This window comes from Lepidochelys olivacea, assembly GCF_965140295.1.
Source record: "Lepidochelys olivacea isolate rLepOli2 genome assembly, chromosome: 7".
Classification (NCBI taxonomy): Eukaryota; Metazoa; Chordata; order Testudines; family Cheloniidae; genus Lepidochelys; species Lepidochelys olivacea.
The window spans coordinates 125,245,104-125,265,743 of record NC_140417.1 but is presented as its reverse complement, the minus strand read 5'-3'; the positions used below and the strand labels follow the sequence as shown (position 1 = coordinate 125,265,743).

The 20,640-nt window shown below is 60.0% G+C and overlaps 1 protein-coding gene across 1 annotated transcript; it reads right to left on the bottom strand.

Moving 5' to 3' along the window:
* Positions 1 to 1,563: 1,563 nt before the first annotated feature.
* On the bottom strand, positions 1,564 to 17,586 carry LOC311523862 (M-phase inducer phosphatase 3-like). The gene is made up of 11 exons (XM_084634347.1): positions 17,254 to 17,586; positions 16,380 to 16,480; positions 16,252 to 16,312; positions 15,803 to 15,842; positions 14,078 to 14,146; positions 13,357 to 13,428; positions 12,731 to 12,793; positions 7,037 to 7,135; positions 6,391 to 6,524; positions 5,771 to 5,882; positions 1,564 to 4,674 (listed from the first exon to the last, which is right to left on the bottom strand). The coding sequence occupies exons 1-11, from the start codon at positions 17,394 to 17,396 to the stop codon at positions 4,522 to 4,524; spliced, it is 1,047 nt and encodes a 348-aa protein (XP_084490473.1). The 5' UTR covers positions 17,397 to 17,586; the 3' UTR covers positions 1,564 to 4,521.
* Between the last annotated feature and the right edge of the window lie 3,054 nt (positions 17,587 to 20,640).

Genomic DNA, 20,640 nt, shown 5'->3' with positions numbered 1-20,640 from the left:
TGTTGGGGAAACACCACCAACAGGATTCATAACACGACCCATGAGCAAAAAAAACCCACCCCAAGCAAATTGGGGCATGCCCTTTTCCCTTTGGTTCTTGAGTCCAGCAACCCCAAATCACTCAAAGTCCCAAAAGTCCAATGACCCAAAAGTCTCTGTCCCTGGTCAGGGCAGCCCCAGAGTTCGAAAGTTTATCTGCGGAGCTTTTTACCTCCCAACCTGGGTGGAGATGGGACGGGGGTAAGAGGCACCTTACATGATCTGAAGCTGACCGCCCCACAGCTCCATAGGCCTCCGCTCCGCTCCGCCAGCCGCCCCACAAACTCCTTCGTTCTGCTCCACGGCCCACAAGCAGCTCCCGCCATCCCAAGAACTGCTCCACCAGCCGGTCCACAAACTGGTCAAATTCCCACCAGCAGCTCCCACCATCCTATGAACTGCTCTACCAGCCTGTCCACAAGGCACTCCAGCCCTCCCGCAAACTGCTCCACAATAGATCTTCAGGCTCCCCCACTGCTTAACACAAGGCTCAGTGATTTCACCTGTTGGTCAGTTCAGCTCTTTGGTGAATTCAGCTTGTAGCAGGGGAGCCCCAGTGCTGGTGCATCATTAGCCCAAACTGAGCTCAGCGCCTGTAACTAGACTCCTAATGGAATCAAAATTAGCTCTGATATTCCACAGTGGAGAGGGAGGAAGTGCAAAAAGTATGTAAGGCCCTCACCAAGGAGCCCATGCCACCAAGTATTAATACTTGTCCCCAGCCTCTCTCCATTCACACAGTTTTGGAACCCATGACCCTTGCCTAGCAAGTGCCACTTAGTTGATGGTGAGTCCCTCCATCATAACAAAAGGCCAAGTACAGTTCCCAGCACAGTTCCCATAATCAGGGTAATAACAATTTATTCTTCCTGCCCCAATAACAGAGACACTGGGGATCCCACAGCAGCCAAAGTGACCATTTGGGCAGCTATGGCCTCATTCTAGGCGAGGTCGGTGTGCCTGTGCAAATGAGATCAGCCCCTGAAGTTCTTTTCCACAACTTGCCACACCTCACCACCAGATGTCAGGGTGGAGCTCATCCTGACACTGCTTACATTTCTAAAGCTTATCCCCTTTTCTGAACACAAATGTTCCAGGGTTTTTTTGCCAAGGTGCTCATATGCTCTTTGCTCACCCATTGCAACTGCTCTTTAACCAACCAAACTCTCAATACCAAAATTCAAATTTGGATGGCGTGGGGTTCTGACCCAAAGTTTAATTGACCTGGTTCTGTGGATCCTGCCGACTACACCACTGTAACGATGCTGGTTCTGGCGGGACCCAACTGAGAGTGCCGATTCAGGACAAATTGCTTAAAGCAGGGCAGTTACAGCCTAGGGCTGGGGTTTTTCCACCTCTAAGGCAAACCAAACCAGCCAAACAGAGAAGACTTTGGTTTTACCGCACTGGCTAACCGCAAGTCACACAAGCAATTCCCTTAGACACTCCAGTTTCCCAGTATCTCCACCAGTGCCACTCGTTATGGGGACAGATGGTTATGAAAACCAGTACCCCAGTAAAAGAAAAAAGGTTCTCTCGATCCCAAAGGTCCAAGCTCCAGACCCAGGTCAATATACAAATCAGATCTTACCCACCAATCACGCTGTTACCCATCCTTTAGAATCTAAAATCTAAAGGTTTATTCAGAAAAGGAAAAAGATAGAGATGAGAGCAAGAATTGGTTAAATAGAATCAATGACATACAGTGATGGCAAAGTTCTTGGTTCAGGCTTGCTGCAGTGATGGAATAAGCTGCAGGTTCAAATCAAGTCTCTGGAGAACATCCCCAGCTGGGAGGGGTCCTTCAGTCCTTGGTTCAAAACTTCAGGGTAGAAAAGTCCCTCCAGAGCTCAGAAGCAGGACTGAAGACAAGATGGAGGAGCTGCAACAGGTTTTTATAGTTTCTTGCCATGTGGTCTCTGCTTTCTTTGTCCCAAGGACAAGCTGCCCATCCCATGGCCTGGAAACACCTCAGAGTTCTGTCCATAGGCAGGTCCCTGCATGCCTGGCTGAGTCGCAAGGCGTGTCTGCCTTCTCTCAGTGGGTCAGTTGTGTCGCTGATGGTCCTTAATGAGCCACCCAGCAGGCTAGGCAGAGCTGACACCAACTTGTCTGGGGTGTCCCCCAGAAGCAGAGCACAAGTTTGAACTACGGACAGTACAGAGCCAATATTCATAACTTCAACTACAAAATGATACCTACATATAGGCAGCATAATCATAACCAGCAAACCATCACCTCGTCTGAGACACCTCATTTGACCCCCTTTATATAAGATTTGGTGCCACTACAAGACCTTGGTTGCAACGATGATCTACACGGTCCCAGATTATGTCAATAACGTCACATAGGGCATTAGTTTTCATAACCATCTGTCCCCATAACGAGGGGCACTGGTGGTGATACTGGGAAACTGGAGGATCTAATGGAATTGCTTGTGTGACTTGTGCTTACCAAGTGGGATAAAACCAAAGTCCTCTTTGTCTGGCTGGTTTGGTTTGTCCTGAACTGATGCTCTGTTGGGTCCCAAGAGAACCAGCATCATTACACCCTGTTTTTTGTGTTATGAGAAGGAGTAAATCACACTTCCTTATTTACTTTCTCCACACCGGTCATGATTTTATAGACTTCAAGCATATTCCCACTTTTGTCGTCTCTTTTCCAAGCTGAACAGTCCCAGTCTTATTAATCTCTCCTCATACGGAAGCCGTTCCAGACCCTTCTCATTTTTGTTGCCCTTTTCCGAACCTTTTCCAAGTCAATACATCTTTTTTGAGATGGGACGACCACATCTGCACGCAGTATTCAGGGTGCGGGCGTACCATGGATTTATACAGAGGTAATGTGATAGTTTCTGTCTTATTATCTATCCCTTTCTTAATGATCACCAACATTCTGGTCACTTTTTTGACGGCCGCTGCACACGGAGTGGATGTTTTCAGAGAACTATCCACAGTAACTCCAAGATCTCTTTCTTGAGTGGTACCAGCTAATTTAGACCCCATCATTGTATTTGTACAGGTAGGATTATGTTTTCCAATGTGCATTTATCAACACTGAATTTCATCTGCCGTTTTGTTGCCCAGTCACCCAGTTTTGTGAGATCTTTTTGTAGCTCTTTACAGTCCACCTGGAACTTAACTGTCTTGAGTAGTTTTGTATCATCTGCAAATTTTGCCGCCTCACTGTTTACCCCTTTTTCCAGATCATTTATGAATATGTTGACTAGGACTGGGCCCAGTACAGACCCTGGGGGACACCTCTCTCCATTCTGAAAACTGACCATTTATTCCTACCCTTTGTTTCCTATCTTTTAACCAGTCACTGATCCATGAAAGGGACCTTCCCTCCTATCCCATGACAGCTGACTTTGCTTAAGAGCTTTTGGTGAGGGAGCTTGTCAAAGGCTTTCTGACAATCTAAGTACACTGTGTCCACTGGATCCCCCTGGTCCACACACTGGTCGACCCCCTCAGAGAATTCTAGCAGATTGGTGAGGCGTGAGTTCCCAGGCGTGGCTCAGCAGGAGAGGGGAGGGAGGCGAGAGTAAAAAGGAAATGGCAGGAGAACTCGAGGAGGGAACAAGAGGAGACCGAAGTGGCCACAAAGAGCCAGGCCTTAAAGCTGCGGCTGCATCAGTGCAGGTCTGAGGACTCATGCTGCTGCCCTTTTCTTGTATTTGCCTGGCAAGAAGGGGGAGTGAGAGGAGGGGAGGGGCTGAGGGCAGCCCTAGGGGGAAGCTCCTGTTAATCACTTCCCTGGAGGAGGGGCAGAGGTGAGTTGGGGGGGAAGTAGTGAGATGCACCCAAGCTCCACCCACAGAACTAACTCCACCCTTTTGAGGCACTAAAATGTGACACCCATAAAAGCAAATTGCGCAGGTCTCCATGAAATGATGCCCCTCCTCTGCCCTGTGTCTCCAGGTCCGAAATGAGAAAGTGAACAATGCTGACATCAAGTCAACATCCAACGAGCTGAATGGGGCAGTTCAACCTCACAGAGCTATCATGTCAGGCTGCCTGCAGACTCAGGAAGACGTCACGGCATCAGCTTCACACACAGAGCCATATTTTGAAGGTTTTCTTTGCAACCATAAGGGCTAGAGCAGTGGTTCTCAAACTTTTGTACTGGTGACCCCTTTCACACAGCAAGCCTCTGAGTGCGACCCCCCTTCTAAATTAAAAACACTTTTTTATATATTTAACACCATTATGAATGGTGGAGGCTTAGTGGGGTTTGGGATGGAGGCTGGCAGCTCATGATCCCCCCGTAATAACCTGGCGACCCACTGAGGCGTCCCGACCCCCAGTTTGAGAATCCCTGGGCTAGAGTCTTAAATTACAGCTGGGATTGCTGGAGCTCCAGAGGCAGCCAGCCACGGAAGGTCTGACTTGCCAAACAGGAAAGGGGCAGCTCCATTTCAGAAGCGAGGGGTGGGGCTAGTGGGTCCCTCGCTGTGAGTCAGGGATGGGCTCTGGGTTGCTATTGCAAGGGAGTCCCTGGGGACAGGGGCTTGAAAAGCTCTTTGCGGATCCTGCGCAGGCTCCAAGGCTGTTTCCTCTGCTGGTAGTTCCTAAGCTCGGCTCGGAAGTCCTTGTGCCGCATGTGGATGTAGCCCTGGGGCTCGCAGAGATCCTAGAGCGAGAGAGAGAGCATGTGACACTTCCCATCGGGAGGGAAATGGAGTCTAGTGGTTAGAGCAGGGGGCTGGGAGTCAGGACTCCTGGGTTCTCTCCTCGGCTCTGGGAGGGGAGTGGTGTCTCGTGATTAGAGCAGGAGGCTGGGAGCCAGGTATGACGAAGTGGGACTGTTCTTAATGTTTTCTCTGAATATTGTGGGGGTGCCTCAGTTTCCCCTAGGCAGTTCTTAAGTATCTAGGGGGTGGGGTAAGGGTGTATGATCACTGCAGAGCCCTAGAGGGCAGGTGTGTGCAGGGGTCTGGACACAGAGAATGGCCGACACCCTGTTTCCTGGCAACTGATGGCCTGGGCCCTTCCCCCCTGCAAGGTGAGAGCTAAAGGGTTGGAGACCAAAGGAATCCGGTGACCTCCTGGCCCAGGAAAGGGACAAGGCCCAGAGGAGGAGGATCTGGAGGGTGAGTCAGTTTGGGGCTGGCTGGAGACATGGAGTGAAGGGCAGACGGGGTTGTCTGGCTCACTGCCCCCCAAAATGGACCCAGCTGAGGGGTCCCGTTCTCTGCACCTACAAGCTCTGTGTTAGACCATGTTCCTGTCATCTAATAGACCTTCTGTTTTACTGGCTGACCAAGAGTCCTGTCTGACTGCGGAATTGGGGGGCAGGACCCTCTGGCCCCCTCAGGATCCCACCTGGGTGGACTCGCTGTGGGAAGCGCACGGAGGGGCAGAGGATGCTGAATGCTCCGAGGTCAGACCCAGGAAGGTGGAAGCTGTGTGAGCTGTGTGTCCTGCAGACAGGCTGCTCGCAGAGAGGAGACTTCCCCAGAGTCCTGCCTGGCTTCGTAGGGAGCAGTTCCAGAGCATCACCCGGGGACTCTGTGACACCAGGACTCCTGGGTTCTCTCCACAGCTCTGGGAGGGGAGTGGTGTCTCGTGATTAGACCATGGGCCTGGGAGCCAGGACTCCTGGGTTCTCTCCCCGGCTCTGGGAGGGGAGTGGTGTCTCGTGATTAGAACAAGAGGCTGGGAGTCAGGACTCCTGGGTTCTGTTCTAGGCTATGCCAACCCCACCCCTGCAACAGCCCCCTAGGTACCTGGAAGTGTTGGTAAAACTCCTTGTAGCCACCACGCAGCACGTACAGCTCTGGGTACCAGAGCTCCGGGTACCGGTTGGCGTCTCGGTCCATTCTCCTCAGGCTGCGGCACCTGCCCCATGATAGAGGGATTTCACCAGTGACCACCCTCCCCATTGTCACTCTAGGGACCCCCCTGGGACCACAGGACGGGGCAGAGGTGGGTGAGTCTGATTGGCTGAAGTGAGCTTTTGCGGGCAGGAGGGGTCATGGGCACAGGAATTGTGGCAGAGGGCAGCTGTGGGGGGCACTGTGGGGTTAATGGAGCGTGAAGCCAGCAAGACTGGCTGGCCCCAGCCACCAGAGCCAGGCATGGGCCTCGCCCCGAGAGGACACAGAGCCATGGGGGGCACCAGCAACCTCAGGCTGCCCCTGCTGCCCCCCAGCCATGGCTGCCTTGCGAGTGGAGCAGCGAGGTGCCCCCGGCTGGGCAGCATTGCTGGGATGGGAGCCATCTTGATCTCGGCCGGGTAGGCGTCCCAGTGTCCCCAACTCGGCGGCTCCTCCCTATCACAGAGACCTGGGTGGGGGACGAGCAGGGAGGGAGTGGGGGGAGCCTGGCGGGCCCCCAAGGCACCTACAAGCGGGGGCCTCTCTCAGAGGAGAACTCGCAGTGGAAGATCAGGGTGCTGCTGCGGGGGCTCGGGGTCGTGCCCAAGGGATCCGGCAGGAACCACCTCGCCACCTGCTCTTCTCGGTACAGATTCAGGGCACCCTGTGCGAGAGCAAGGAGGTCAGAGGGGTGCGGCGGGGGTGGGGGGGGCAGCAGACAGCACAGGCTGGACCAGGGCTCAGTGCTCCTTCCCCACCTTCAGGGCTGGGGGAGCATCCCATAGATGGGGGTCAACTGATAGCTGGCAAAGTGCCAAGCGCCCCGCCCCCCTTCTCCCCATGCCAAGCCACTGGGCAGCCCAGGATCCTGCATGATGCTCATAGGATTTTAATAATTTCAAAATCCCCAGAGCCAGCACCCCACCCTGCTCCCCACAGTGTCCCCTCCTGAGAGCTCCCCACACAGCCAGCTCCTGCCCCGCTCCCCACAGCACCCCCTGCTGGGAGGGGGCAGGACTGGAATAGCCGGGAGCTCCCCCCACTGCCAGCTCCTGCCCCGCTCTCTGTAGCACCCTTTGAAGTGGTGTAGCCAGGAGCTCACTCTCTGCATAGCAGGCAGCCCGGTGCCTGCGGGAAGTTGCTGGGAGCAGGACAGGTTGAGCCGGGCTCTCTTACCTTGATGTGTCCCCCGGCGTATTCGTAGGGATAGCGACAGTCCACCACCACGTACTCCTCCACCACCCCAGCCAACTGGCCGCGCAGCAGGGAAGCCACCTGGGGGGGTGTAAAATGGGGAGGGGGATGAGCTCCCGAGAGGCTGTGTCATGGCAGCTCTGGGCTCGTCTTCCCCCTACCTGCCAGAGCCTCTTGCTTCGGGCGTTGGGCCCATGCTATGGGAGTTCACGCTGGCCAGCGTGCTGCTCAAGAGGGTGCAGAGTCCCCAGCACCAGCGAGTCAGGAGTCGCATGGACAGGGTGCGATGGGGTGTACTCCATCCTGGCTCTGAAAGAGTTAACTGGAGCAGGAGAGGCCAGTTAACCCCTGGAGCCTGGCCCAGGCCCAGTGAGGGGTACCTCCCAGCGGGGGGTCAGCAGACCAGGAGCGATGGACCGAGGCACTCTGCAGTCCCTTGCAGGGCGAGGCTGGAGAGTTGAGGAGGATCAGGGAGGAAGCCCTAGGGCAGAGCTGCCCTGGGACCCTCACCTGAGTAGAGAAGTATCTGGCAGGAGGCCAGGGGAGACCCAGAGCAGCCCCTTGGGTGGGGAGCCCTGATAAAAGGGCAGGATCAGGTCTTGCAAAGCGACAGCGCTGGGAGGGTTCAGTGGAGGAACAGGGCAAGGGGAACCGAGGAGGGCAGACCTCAGGTGCGGTGTGAACTGGCTCCTGTCTGTGGTAATGCAAAGACCACACAGGCAGCAGCTGGGAGTCTGGTGGAGTGACCCTGGACTGCAGATCCTTCCCTTCCCTGCTCTGGGGAAGGTGGCGAGAAGCCCCCAAGAAGGGGATGTGGACTGGTGGGAGCCCTGGGGTTATGAGCCCAGGCCAGGGGCGGGAGACCAGACAGTTGTTGGACGTTGTTCCCCAGAAAGGGGGGACTGTGACGTTATGAGTGTAATATAATATCTCATTGAAAGGTGACAGGGCCAGAAAGAGTTAATGAACTCCCAGACTGACCTGACCCCGGCCCCGAACTTTAAAGCCTGGTTAGGAAGAGATGGAAATGGAGAGAGGTGTGAAATGCAGCCGGCATGGTGAGAGAGAGAAGGGGAGCTGTGTGCTCAGGGCTTGTGATGTCAGCAAACGAGGCTTGGCTATGGCTATGGCTTTGATTCAAAGACCAAAAAAGGAGGATTAACATTTAGGAAGACACTTGAGTGACATAGTATTGTTGTCTATGTGCCTCTTTGAAGGTTGTGGTAACCTGTGTCTGAACGGTTAATGGATAAATGACCCTGTGCTAATTGCCAGGGTGTTTGGGAGAAGGAAAGTGAAGCCGATTGTTTTCTCAGGCCAAGAGGCTGCTGGAAATGTATAAAAACCCTGGGACATGGTCCTTCTTCATCTCAGATCTGCTTTGGGTTTCAAGAAGGGGAAACCCTGAGCCATGAGGATTGAGATCCTCAGTCGCTGACTGGAGTCACCCTGAATACGAACACTGGACTGTAACCTGTGGACTATTTCTAAAAGGACTTTTGGCCACTACACACTCACCATCTCTGCCACGTACCTGGACCTCAAGAATTGAATTCAAGTCTGTCTGTATATTGATCTTTTAACCAACACTTTCTCTTTTCTTTTTAAATAAATGTTAGTTTAGTTAATAAGAATGGACTGTAAGCGTGTATTTTGGGTACGATCTAAGTTATTATTTGACCTGGGTCTGGGGCTTGGTCCTTTGAGGTCAGGAGAACCTTTTCTTTTATAGAATGAGATAAGATTTTCAGAATTTACCATCCTATGTCTGACAGGTGTGTCTGGAGGGAGGCCTGAGGCTGGCACTTTAAGGGCACTGCGTCGTGTGGACGTCTAAGTACTCAGGGGGGAGATACAGAAGCTGGTTTGGGCTGGCTGGGTAAATCTAACTATTGGAATATTCACCAGCATGTGGGGTTTCTCTGCCCTGGACTGTTTGCAGTTCACCCTGAGTGAGTGACGTCAGCGCACCGTCATGGGACTGAGCTTGATCTGGCCAGAGGGCTGAGTCAGGAGAAGAAGCAGAGCTGCTGGACTGAAGCAGGGGGGCTGGATGAGGAGACGTGGCCATGCGGGGTCTAGACGAGGAGAGCCGGCCGAGCGGGGGCTAGACGAGGAGACCTGGCCGTGCCGTGTCTGGCCGTGCAGGGGGCTAGATGAGAAGAGCCGTGCCGTGCCGTGCCCGGCTGTGCAGGGGGCTAGATGAGGAGACCTGGCTGTGCCATGCCTGGCCATGCAAGGGGCGCAAGATGAGGAGAATCGCGCCATGCCCGGCCGTGCAGGGGGGCTAGATGAGGAGAGCCAGCCGTCCATGTGGGGACGCTCCAGCCGTGAGTCAATGTTTCCACTGGGGCATAAGGTCCCCACACATAGCTGGTCTGATGCCCCCAATCCTGACCTGCACCCCCTGCACCCTCCAGCTCCGCCAGTGCACCACCGTCCCCGCCCACAGCCTGCTCTGTTTGAGCCGGCTCCCCTCGGGCTCCACTGCCGCCCCTCAGGCGTGTGGCTTCGTGCTGTGTCTTTCTGGGTGTGGCAGGGAGGCAGGCAGGAGGGGGCCTGGGCACAGAGCAGCATTATGGCTGGTGCTGTTTCCCTCACCCTGTGAAGTTCCTGACTGGGGTGAGAGATGGGGGAGGCACCAGGCAGTCAGTCTGTGGGCACATGGCTGGAATGCTGGCTGCTGGGGCAGCTCCTCTGCAAATAATGGAGCCGCTTTAGGTTTAGTCCTTTCCTGTCACTCCCCAGCACATGGTTTGGCAGTGTTAGTCTCGTGAGACACACAGCACAGAGCAGGACGATGAACAGGCCCACGATGCAGCAGCTAGCAGCAGAGCGAACAGGCAGCTCGAAGGACGCAGAGCGCAGAGAGAGCTGGATTGCCCACAAAACCCTCTGCCCAGGCATGGCAGCGGACGATGTCAGAAATGAGTCCAGTCTGTATGGAGAACTGGCCAGAGGGGGGAAGGAGGTGAGGCGCGTGAGTTCCTGGAATGCCGGATCGAGGCGTTTGGGTCCTGGGGCCCCGAACAGAATGAGCCAGGGGAGGGAGCCAGAGCCGTGCTCTTGCTGCAGGGAGCTGAGAGCTCGGGCATGTGCGTGGAGCTGTGAAGACGTAACAGGTTCCCTCATCAGCGAGAGGATCGTTAGTGGGACTCATGATCCCAGAGCACAGGGAAAGGGCTCTTGCCCTAGAGAAATGCCTCCAAAGAGCAAGGCCAGTGGAACAGCCCAGGCACGATGACAGACAACGACAGGCACGAGTGCAGGACACAGACGGGCTCAGGCTGAAGGAACCCAGGAGGCAGGACTGAGGGACACAGATGGACTGACAGTGCCGGCATCCTGGTCCAGTGAAAGGCAGAAGGAAAAGTGCCCACCTCTGGGCCGCAGTGCAGGGGGCGTGGAAATTCAGGCGAGCCGAGGGGAAGTGAGGTGCCCTGCACCAGAGACCTGCTCATCTCTGAGGGACTCCAGCCAGCCCCGGCAAAACTGAGCCAGCAAGAAAATGTGTGGGCAGAGGCTGCGGAAGGAGTCCAGCGCTGCAGAGGAACAGGCAGCTGCCTGTGCAGATTCTGCTCCTGCCCGTCCGACGCCCGCGCCCTGCAGACACTGACATAGCGCTGCCGCGTGGGCCTGGGCCGAGACCGAGACCGCAATGACAAGCACAGCCCTGCCGAGCCACCGGAGCTGCAAGGGAGGGCTCAGGAGGCGGGCTGGGGCAGCCCTGGTGCCACGCCCTGCCGGCCACAGGCAGGAGATGTGCTCAGATAGGAGAGGGGCGCCTGGTTCCAGCGGTTCCCTTTGATCACCAGCGGCACACGCAGACTGAGCACACGCCGCGTTCTCGAGATGCCGGCGCTCGGACGCGAGGGCAAGGGGCTGGCGGCAGGCGTGCAGAGCAGGCAGAGGTAACACAGGTGCTCTGTGGGACAGTCTTTCCACAGCAACCCCTTCCCCTCTCCCATGGGGGCTCCCGGCAGCCCAGCCAGGCTGGGGGCCGTGAAACGATTCAGGCTCCAGGGCTGGCCAGGCCGCAAGGTGCAGGCTCCCCGGACTGCCAGGGCAGGGATGAGCTGGGGGCAGAAGACGGAGGTTGTTTAAAGGGGACCGGGCAGTAATCCTAGCAGATTTAGGAGCTGACGTTGTAAGACCTGGGGAGAGCGGCCTGCCTGAGCCCAGCCAGGAGGCGGACGTGCTGGCCAAGCGCGAATGAGATCAGTCCATGGAACCGTGCAAGCTGCGCAAAGAATACATCAGCGATGCACAACGGGAGGAGGCTGCAGCCGCAGGAAATCCTAACCCCACCCTGGGGAAAGGTGGTGTGACGAAGTGGGACTGTTCTTAATGTTTCCTCTGAATAGAGTGGGGGTGCCTCAGTTTCTCCTACGCAGTTCTTAAGTATCTAGGTGGTGGGGTAAGGGTGTATGATCACTGCAGAGCCCTAGAGGGCAGGTGTGTGCAGGGGTCCCGACACAGAGAATGGCCGACACCCTGTCTCCTGGTCACTGATGGCCTGTGCCCCGCCCTGCAAGGTGCCAACTGAAGGGGTTGGAGAACAAAGAGATCAGGTGGCCTCCTGGCCCAGGAAAGAGGCAAACCAGATGAGGGGCTGGAGAGTTTCAGTTTGGAGCTGGCTGGGGAAAGAGAGGGAGGCCCAGACCTGTGGTCTGGCCTTCCTGCCCCCAAGATGGACCTGACTGAGGGGTCCTGTTCTCTGTACCTACAAGCTCTGTTTTAGACCATGTTCCTGTCGTCTAATAAACCTCCTGTTTTACTGGCTGGCTGAGAGTCACGTCTGACTGCGAAGTTGGGGGGCAGGACCCTCTGACTTCCCCAGGACCCCACCTGAGCGGACTTGCTGGGGGAAGCGCACGAAGGGGCAGAGGATGCTGAATGCTCCGAGGTTAGACCCAGGAAGGTGGAAGCTGGGTGAGCTGTGTGTCCTGAAGACAGGCTACTCACAGAGAGGAGACTTCCCCAGAGTCCTGACTGGCTTCGTAGGGAGCAGTTCCAGAGCATCGCCCGGGGACTCTGTGACACCCACCAAGCAATGGGAAGGAACCCTGGCAGTGCCAGCAGCCGGGGACCGATGGCAAAGGCCGAGCAGACAGGAAGGGCAATGCTGGATCACAGCAGTGTCACTCCCAGGGACCCCAGCAAAGCGAAGGAGCCAGAGAACCGGACCGGCATCCCCGGAAGGGCAGGCTGCGGTAGCCCAGCGGAGGGACAGTGGGCAGGAGGGAAGCAGTTTAGAGAATGCCACGCTAGGCAGGCAGCGTAGCCACTGTGACAGAGGAGCCAAGGAGCCGAGTCCCCTACGTAGGGGAGCAGAGTGGGGTCCAGCCATCAGCAGCCACACACAGCAGTGGCAAAGGGCAATGCTTCCCGCTGCTCTGGGGCGCTGGTCACGTGAGGTCGCTGCAGACCCAGGACAGCGGTGGAGAGCAAACCGAGACAGCAGCGGAGTAGAGCTGGACAGCCAGCACACCCGGATGGCTGGGCCAAGGGCAGGAGTGGGGAACACAGAATGAGCTTCAGCCCTCGGTCTGTGTGTACATGGCTGGAATGCCAGCTGCGGCTGCCGCACCGCGCTGCGGTCCTTAATAAGAGTTGTTTTACAAGCATGGGGTCCGCGCGTGCTGTTCCCCAGCAGTGGGCGCATTTCACACTTACTGTGGCGGGGCTGACGTAACGCAGATCCCGGTGCAGGCCATCCTCCACTGGCAGAGAGCAGGGCTGGGGTCACCAACAGAGACAGGCATTGGCACAGAAACAGAGCTGAAGGGATATCCCTGCTGTCCCTGGGGGGGACATAGCCCCTTCCTGCCACCACACACGCCCTGTGCTCCCTGGAGTGGAACTCCCCCACACATGCTCCGTCCTCCCTGGACTGGGATGTCCCCTTCCCCCACACGCACACATGTCCTACCTTCCCTGGAGCCAAGAGGTGAGGCGTTCACCTTAGTCGCAGACTGGCCCTGGGGGCAGGAGTGTTCACTGTAGGGAGTTGGAAACACGTCCCTTGAGGGGCAGCCAGCACCCTCTTGGGACGGGGAGGCCGGGCGGATGGTCTGCGCCCCAGTGGGGCCTGGCGGGAAGGGATGGGGGTGCTAGCAGACGAGGCCAGCCTGCCTAAGGAGGGCAGGACAGCCTCGCTGGCCCCAGGATAGAGGCCAGGGCACAGGGCCTGGGCTCTAGGCAGGGCACGGGGATTTCGGTCACTGCCCAGGGTGATGGGACCTTGCAGAGCAATTGGGCTGGGGGGCAGCGAGCTCACGGGACAGGTACGATCCACTCACCCTGGAAAAATCTCCGGTCAGGATCTCGCCGTCCGTCCCAGGGGCCAGAGCAGGAGAGAGGCCAGAGCTGTCCTGGGGGAGGGGACGAGGGGAAGCCGGGGTCTCAGAGACACAGGGACGGGGGAGAGAAGCAAATCCAGCCCCCAGCAGCACCACCCCGTCTGGCTTCCCTCGGGCCATGCCTGCCCCAGCCCCTGTCCAGCCTGGCACGGGACTTGCCCTGTGCCCCCGTGCAAGCCGGGCAAAGCAACTGGCTCCGTCTCTCGGCGCCCGACCCCTGCTGGCCCCATTGCTCAGCCAGGTGGGGCCCTGTCTGCAAGCGCCGGAGGTCTCTGCTCCCCAGGCAGGCTGCAGCTCCAGCCCCTGTTAAGGCTCCCACAGGGGGCCCGGGAGGGGAGAGGTGCCCAGGGGTCCGAGTGGCTGGGAGCGGCCCAGGCGAGGGCAGGCGGTTTGAGGGCGATTCGGGACTGCGGGGCGTGTGGGTCACCCTGTGAACAGTACCTGGGTGCTGGCAACCCATTGGCAGAGCGCCCAGTTACGGTGCCCGGCCCGCTGGCTGCTGGTGCCGGGCTGTGAGCCCCGCGGCACGGCATTGCAGGCACCCAGAGCTGCAGGGCCGGTGGTGACAGCCCCTCCCTGCTCTGGGCTGATCCCCGAAGCGCCCCAGCCGTGCTCCCCAAATATCCCCGCGGGCAGACCAGACAGCACTGCCTCCACTCACCTCGCCCATGCCCTGAGGACTGGCACTTCCTTCCCCTGGCCCCTCGCTGGCTCCTCGCAGCCACTTGCTCTGGGGGAGGGCAGAAGGGAGGGAGCCATGACAAGGCTGCCCAGGACATGGGGCGAGTGGGGAAGAAAAACGAGCAGGGACGGGCATGGAGCAGGTTCAGAGCAGGAGGCAGGTGGAGTGGGTGCAGGGTGGAGCCAGGCACGGAGCGGGTACAGAGCAGGACCAGGCACAGAGCGGGTACAGAGCGGGGCCGGGCACGGAGCGGGTACAGAGCAGGGCCAGGCACAGAGCGGGTGCAGGGCAGGGCCGGGCACCGAGCAGGACCAGGCACGGAGCGGGTACAGAGCAGGGCCGGGCACGGAGCGGGTACAGAGCAGGACCGGGCACAGAGCGGGTGCAGGGCAGGGCCGGGCACTGAGCAGGACCAGGCACGGAGCGGGTACAGAGCAGGGCAGGGCACAGAGCAGGGCCAGGCACAGAGCAGGTACAGAGCGGGGTAGGGCACGGAGCGGGTGCAGGGCGAGGCCGGGCAGAGAGCGGCTGCAGGGCGAGATGCATGTGGTGGGGTGCCAGGCAGGGAGCAGTCATGGGGCAGAGGGGCCGGGCACAGAGCGGGTGCAGGGTGGAGCCAGGCACAGAGCGGGTACAGAGCGGGGCCGGGCATGGAGTGGGTGCAGGGTAGGGCCGGGCACAGAGCGGGTGCAGAGCGGGGCCGGGCACAGGGCAGGATGCGTGTGGCGGGGCGCCAGGCAGGGAGCTGTCAAGGGGGCAGAGGGGCCGGGCACAGAGCGGGTGCAGAGCGGGGCCGGGCACAGGGCAGGATGCGTGTGGCGGGGCGCCAGGCAGGGAGCTGTCAAGGGGGCAGAGGGGCCGGGCACAGAGCGGGTGCAGAGTGGGGCCGGGCACAGGGCAGGATGCGTGTGGCGGGGCACCAGGCAGGGAGCTGTCAAGGGGGCAGAGGGGCCGGGCACAGAGCGGGTGCAGAGCGGGGCCGGGCACAGGGCAGGATGCGTGTGGCGGGGCGCCAGGCAGGGAGCTGTCAAGGGGGCAGAGGGGCCAGGCACAGAGCGGGTGCAGGGTGGAGCCAGGCACAGAGCGGGTGCAGAGCGGGGCCGGGCACAGGGCAGGATGCGTGTGGCGGGGCGCCAGGCAGGGAGCTGTCAAGGGGGCAGAGGGGCCGGGCCTGCAGACAGCCCTGTCCATCCTGCCCCTGTTCTTAGCCCGACGTCACATGCAGCTGCCCAGCTGTCAGTGGAGTGTGCTGGGACCCGGTGCCCGGGAGGGCTCTATACATCCATGCTAGCGACGCCGGCTTCACCCTCACTTCAGCACCGCCCTGGCGCTGCCCCCACCCCCACGCACAGCCTGGGCACCCCCCCAGTCCCTCTGCACCCTGGGCTAGAAGAACCAGCTGGGGGGCACAAAGGCTGGTTCCTTCCCCACCAGGCAGGCTCTGACGGGGCCCGGGGCCCGCCCCCCAGGGCTGGGAACAAGCAGGCACCGGCCAGCCCACAGGGGCACGTCTGGCAACGTGGAAGGCCCGACCCAGCACGGTGCAGAGTGTGCCCAGCAGTGCCAGGGGGGTACTGGGGCTGCAGGATGGCAGTGTTCGTGCCCTGGAGCCCAGGGGAGGGGGTATAGGACAGCAACCCGCAGGCTCTGCCCATGCCCTGCACGGTCCCTCCCCCGCCCCTCGGACACAGCCCGGGTACTCACGGAGCGGGGCAGGCTACAACCCCAGGGCGTCTGTCTGCAGCTGAGAAGAGAAACCAGAGCTGGGGGTGAGAGCGGCTCCAGCAGGCAGCAGCCTCCCGGCCAGGCACACAGACGGGGCGGGGGGTGGGGGGGCTATGGGGTGCACTGCATGTGCCGGGGGGCTCCGGGGATCAGGAGGGGGCTCTGGGGAGCGGTGGGGGGGCTCTGGGGAGTGGGGGGGCTCCAGGGAGCAGGAGGGGGCTCTGGGGAGTGGGGGGGCTCTGGGGAGCGGTGGGGGGTTATGGGGAGTGGGGCGGGCTCTGGGGAGCGGTGGGGGGGCTATGTGAAATAGTGGAGGGGCTCTGGGGAGTGGGAAAGGCTCTGGGGAGCAGTGGGTGTGTGGGGGGGGCTATGGGGAGCAGTGGGGGGGCTATGGGGAGCCTGTTCCCTGCCCCCACCCCTCCAGGTACCTGCCCTCGCTGATGCTGATGCTGCAGGCCTGGGGGCTGAGCGAGGGCTCCGGTGCACCACCTGGGACAGAGAGAGCGGGTCAGTGGGGCGCTGGCTGGGGGGGGCATGCAGAGGGGCTGGTGCTGACCTGTGGGTGTGGGTGTCCCTGCGGGAGCCGGCACATGGGAGCCAGCAGGGCTTGGAGTCAGGGCATCTGGGGACAGCCTCAGCCTTCTCCTCGGGGTGATGCTGTGGGAGAGAGCACCCTGTGACCACCCTGCCGTCCGCCATCACCCTCCTCGCCCACCGTCACCCTCCCACCGCTGCCACCCTCCTTGCCTGCCGTCACCCCCTCTCCCGCCATCCTCCTCCTCGCCCACCATCACCCTGCCACCGCTGCCACCCTCCTCACCTGCCGTCACCCCCTCACCCGCTGTCACCCTGCCATCCTTCATCCTCCTCCTCACCCGCCGTCACCCCCTCGCCTGCTGTCACCCTGCCATCCTTCATCCTCCTCCTCACCCGCCGTCACCCCCTCGCCCGCTGTCACCCCCTCGCCCACCATCCTCCTCCTCGCCCACCATCACCCTGCCAACCACCGTCAGCCCCTCGCCCGCTGCCACCCTGCCACCCGTCGCCACCCTCCTCACCCGCCATCCTCCTCCTCACCCGCTGTTCCCTTCTTCACTCACCCTCACCCTCCTCATCCTGCTACCAGGCCTGGGCCCATCCCACGCCCTCCACCCCCATGGGGGCAGGGTTCATGTCCCCCCCCCAGATCTCCCCCAGCACCTGCCCTGCCTGAGCGCCCCACTGGGGTGCACTTCACATGGGGGGACTGGCCCAGCCTCTGCCAGAGCCCGCCGGTGCCGTTCCGAACCTGGCCAAAAGGGGTCGCTGCAGAGCAACGTCAAGCCAAATACCCCAGCCCCTCCCCACCCCATCCCACCTCCATCCCCTGCCCACCTGTCTCCTTCCCTGCGGCAGGGTGCGGAGACAGGCCCGGGAAGGGGGGCGGGTACCTCTCCACGCAGCTGAGATGCCCCATGTTCCTGCACAAGCCGCCGAGCGGTGATGGCCCCAGCTCGGGGGAGAAGGTGAGCCCCGCCGGCGGGCGGGTGCCCCGGTTCCCTGGGTGGGGGCTGGCGCCCTCGGGGCTGGCCATCGCGGACGATCCTGGCCGTGGGCTCTGCTGCCAGGGCCAGGAACCACCCTGCTGCCCAGGAGCTCGTCCCCAGTGAATTAAAGAAGCCCACAAGTAGCTGGTCCCCTGCCCCTGGTCAGTGGGGGCGGCTGTCCTGCCTAGAGCTGCGATGGCCGGGGGCCGCTCTGCCCCCTCTGTGTGCCTCTGCCCGTCCCCACCTCACTCCTCCCGGCCGCTCAGCTCCTGTCGCCAGCCCTGCATTTAAATGTCCCGCTGGCCAAACCTCCCTGGTCACCGTTGCTACAACAAGCTCTCTCCCCTGGGGACAACACTTCAGCCTCCTGCTGCCCAACTGTGCCAGCTGCCCCGGGCTTCCCCCCGCGTGGGAGAGCTCCCGAGGCTGGGCATCTCTGCACGGCCCCCCCTTCCCTTCGGGGCTCCCCCCACAGCTGCCCCTTCCCCCTCTGCCCCCCTGGCTGCCACTGGCCGTTGCTCCATTGTCCTGGCAGCACAAAGCCTTTCTCTGTCGGACGCCCCGCGCTCCAGGCCCGGCAGAATCCCCTGCACCAGGCAGCCAGCCGCCTTCCCCTGCCCCCGGGGGCACCGGGCTGTGGGCACAGCGGCTCCTCCTGCCACGGCTCAGAGCCTCGTGTTCCCCACGTCTGGCTTGGCCGCAGACTGAGCCCCTGAGCTCTGGCCTTGCGGTCCCCACGGGACAGCTCCCCTGTGCACCTGGCGGGGTGCAATGCCAGTGGGGGCTCTCGACTGCTCTGCAACGCAGCCCCCCCCCGGATGGCAGCATAGGAGCCCCGTGGCAGCAGCTGTCTGTCCTTATCTGATGGGCCCCTTGTGTCCTTGGCTCTGCTGGGCTCTAGCCTCCATGTCTGCTTCCCCTGCTTGCTGTGGGGAGCTGATTTCAGGGCCCGGCAGAGCAGGGGTTGGGCGTGTTCGTACAGCAGTTTGCTTGTGTACACACGCCCTGGTTCCCTGCACACACTACACACTGCATTCGGGTCAGGCATTGGTGCCCTGTCCCCTGCTCCCTCGCCTGCCCCTCTCCGGGGTCCCACACGCATCTCAGCCAAACCCGCTGCCTTGCTCCAGCCTCGGAGAATCACGCTGGGACTCCCCTCTGGCACCCGACTGCTGGAGGAGACCTGGTGGCCTGCCGCTGGTGGGGGCGTGCAGGGATGTTGTGCTCTAGGGATCCCAGGTAACGCCAAGTCAGCGGAAGCCCCAGGCTGGCAGCCCAGCTCACCGAACCATAAGGTGCGATCCCGCTCTGGGGCCGTGTTGAGCTCATGCCTGGTAGAAGAGAGGCGCATGGAATTGGAAATCAATGGACCAAAATCGGGGTATCATAAATTAGGCCTAATTAGTGAACAGAGGAGTGAGGGGATGGGTTCGTCCCCACCACTCCCTTGTGGGACCCTTAACAAACCCCAGAAGGGGAGATCAAGTGGGCAGAGATGAGGGACTGAAAGGAGCAAGTGCCACACCCACGGGTTGGGCCTTCATCATCCTGAGCCAGAGTGAGACCCAGTGACACCTCTATTGCCTCACTGAATCCCAACCACCAGCTGGGGTGTGAGCCCTGCGTCCGGCTGTCACCCCTCCGCCCACCCTGGGAGTCCTCCTCCCCTTGCCTCCCTCCCTCTCCTCTCCTGCTCAGCCAGAGTCTGGCTCGGCTGGCCAGGACTGTGCCTTTCCCAGCATTGCTGGGAGACGTGACCAGAGAGGCAGGAAAAGGATAAATTGCCTGAGGCCGGTACAAGTTTTCCAGGCCTCAGCGGGGCTGCTCAGAGCATGGGCTGGGCCCTGGTTGCTCCAGCGGCGAGGATGCAAGAGGGAGTCGGCCCCAGAGAGGGAAGCTGCCGGGGCAACGAGCGCTGTCCCTGGGAAGGAGTGTGACCTGCTGGCTTCCCAGCTCCTGGTGCTTAGAAACAGGAGGCCCCTCTCCCAAGGCTGCCGGGGCAGGGGCCAGCTAAGTGCGTCCAGCCCCGGTGTCTGGTTACAACGGGCTCGTCTTCACCGGCAACAGGGCAGCGCTTTAACGTGGCTCGTGTAGTCGCGGCGGAGCGCTGGGAGTGAGCTCACCCCGCGCTCTAAAATCCCACCCCCGTGAGGGGCGCGGCTCCCGGCGCTGGGGCACTGTCTACGCGGGCGCTGTACAGCCCCGAGACTTGCAGCGCTCGGGGGCTGTTTTCTCAGCCCGCCGAGCGAGACCCTTGCAGCGCTGTAAGAGCCAGTGTGGACAAGCCCAAGGCTGCAGTGACAGGCGACATGTCCGGCAGCGTCCTGAGCTCAGCTCCGGGGGCGCCACGCACCCAGCACCTCGTTCCGGCCCCACCCTCCCAAGGGCTAACGGCAAACACAGTGTACCTTTGCAGGAGCCTGGGAGGGTTTTTTCCCCACTTTTGCAGGTCGGTGTCGTGGAGTCTAGAGCCGAAGAGGCTCTTTCCCAGAGTGGGGTTCAAACCTGGCCCTCCGGCCTGGCCCGAGCAAGGCTAGGGAAAGCTGCTGTGGGTTGGGGTATTGCTAATAAGAGGCCTGCTGCCAGTGGGGGGCTCTCGTGAAGAGGCACCAACGCCCACTGAGCTGTTGATTCCAGGCCCAACTAGCTCTAGAAAGTGAGCCCTGATGGCTACAGCATCACGCACAGGGGGCGGCCCGGGCGCATGCGGGCGCAGGGTCAGACCTGGAATATTTACAGCACTCTAAAGTGAATGTACTAGTCTCACTTCAGTGTGCCAGGCTTGGATTCTGATCTATGCAGGTGCTTCTCCTGTGGTACCTGGCAACCCTGGTAGCCTGCAATCTCTGCGGTCTCCTTGTTTATCCACAGCCCAGGGGCACTGGCTATTTCTGAGATGTCTGTGCATGAAAAATCTGTAGTAGGTAAAATATGGGTGCTTTTATTTTTTGCATAATTTGCTATTGGGTGATGCCACAGATTTCATTCTAAATCTCCCAACTTTCCCTGGGGGAGCCCCCAGCAAGCAGCCGGCCTCTGACCTGGCTGAAGAAATGGGCCGGATTTCTTTACATTTTCAAAGGCGGCTGCGATGCTGGCAGGCCAGATGCCAGTTCTTGCCCTGGCTGAAGGCATAAGCTAAGAACTGACAAACTCGTAGCTGGAGACCAGAGCAGGTCACCTGTGTGTTAGTTTTGCTCAAAACAGGTATTAGACTTATAGAAATGTATATACTGTTTAGACTCTAGGAAATGCTTGTAAATTGCTGCTGACATTAATCTTATTTGCAGT

What these genes read in the sequence shown, in the direction of transcription:
- LOC311523862 (XM_084634347.1), bottom strand. Translation starts at nt 17,396, where the DNA reads ATGGCCAGCCCCGAGGGCGCCAGCCCCCACCCAGGGAACCGGGGCACC. An exon ending in AGGGACACCCACACCCACAG is followed by an intron (nt 16,313 to 16,379) that starts GTCAGCACCAGC and finishes TCTCTGTCCCAG; the next exon opens with GTGGTGCACCGGAGCCCTCG. An exon ending in ATCAGCATCAGCGAGGGCAG is followed by an intron (nt 15,843 to 16,251) that starts GTACCTGGAGGG and finishes TTCTCTTCTCAG; the next exon opens with CTGCAGACAGACGCCCTGGG.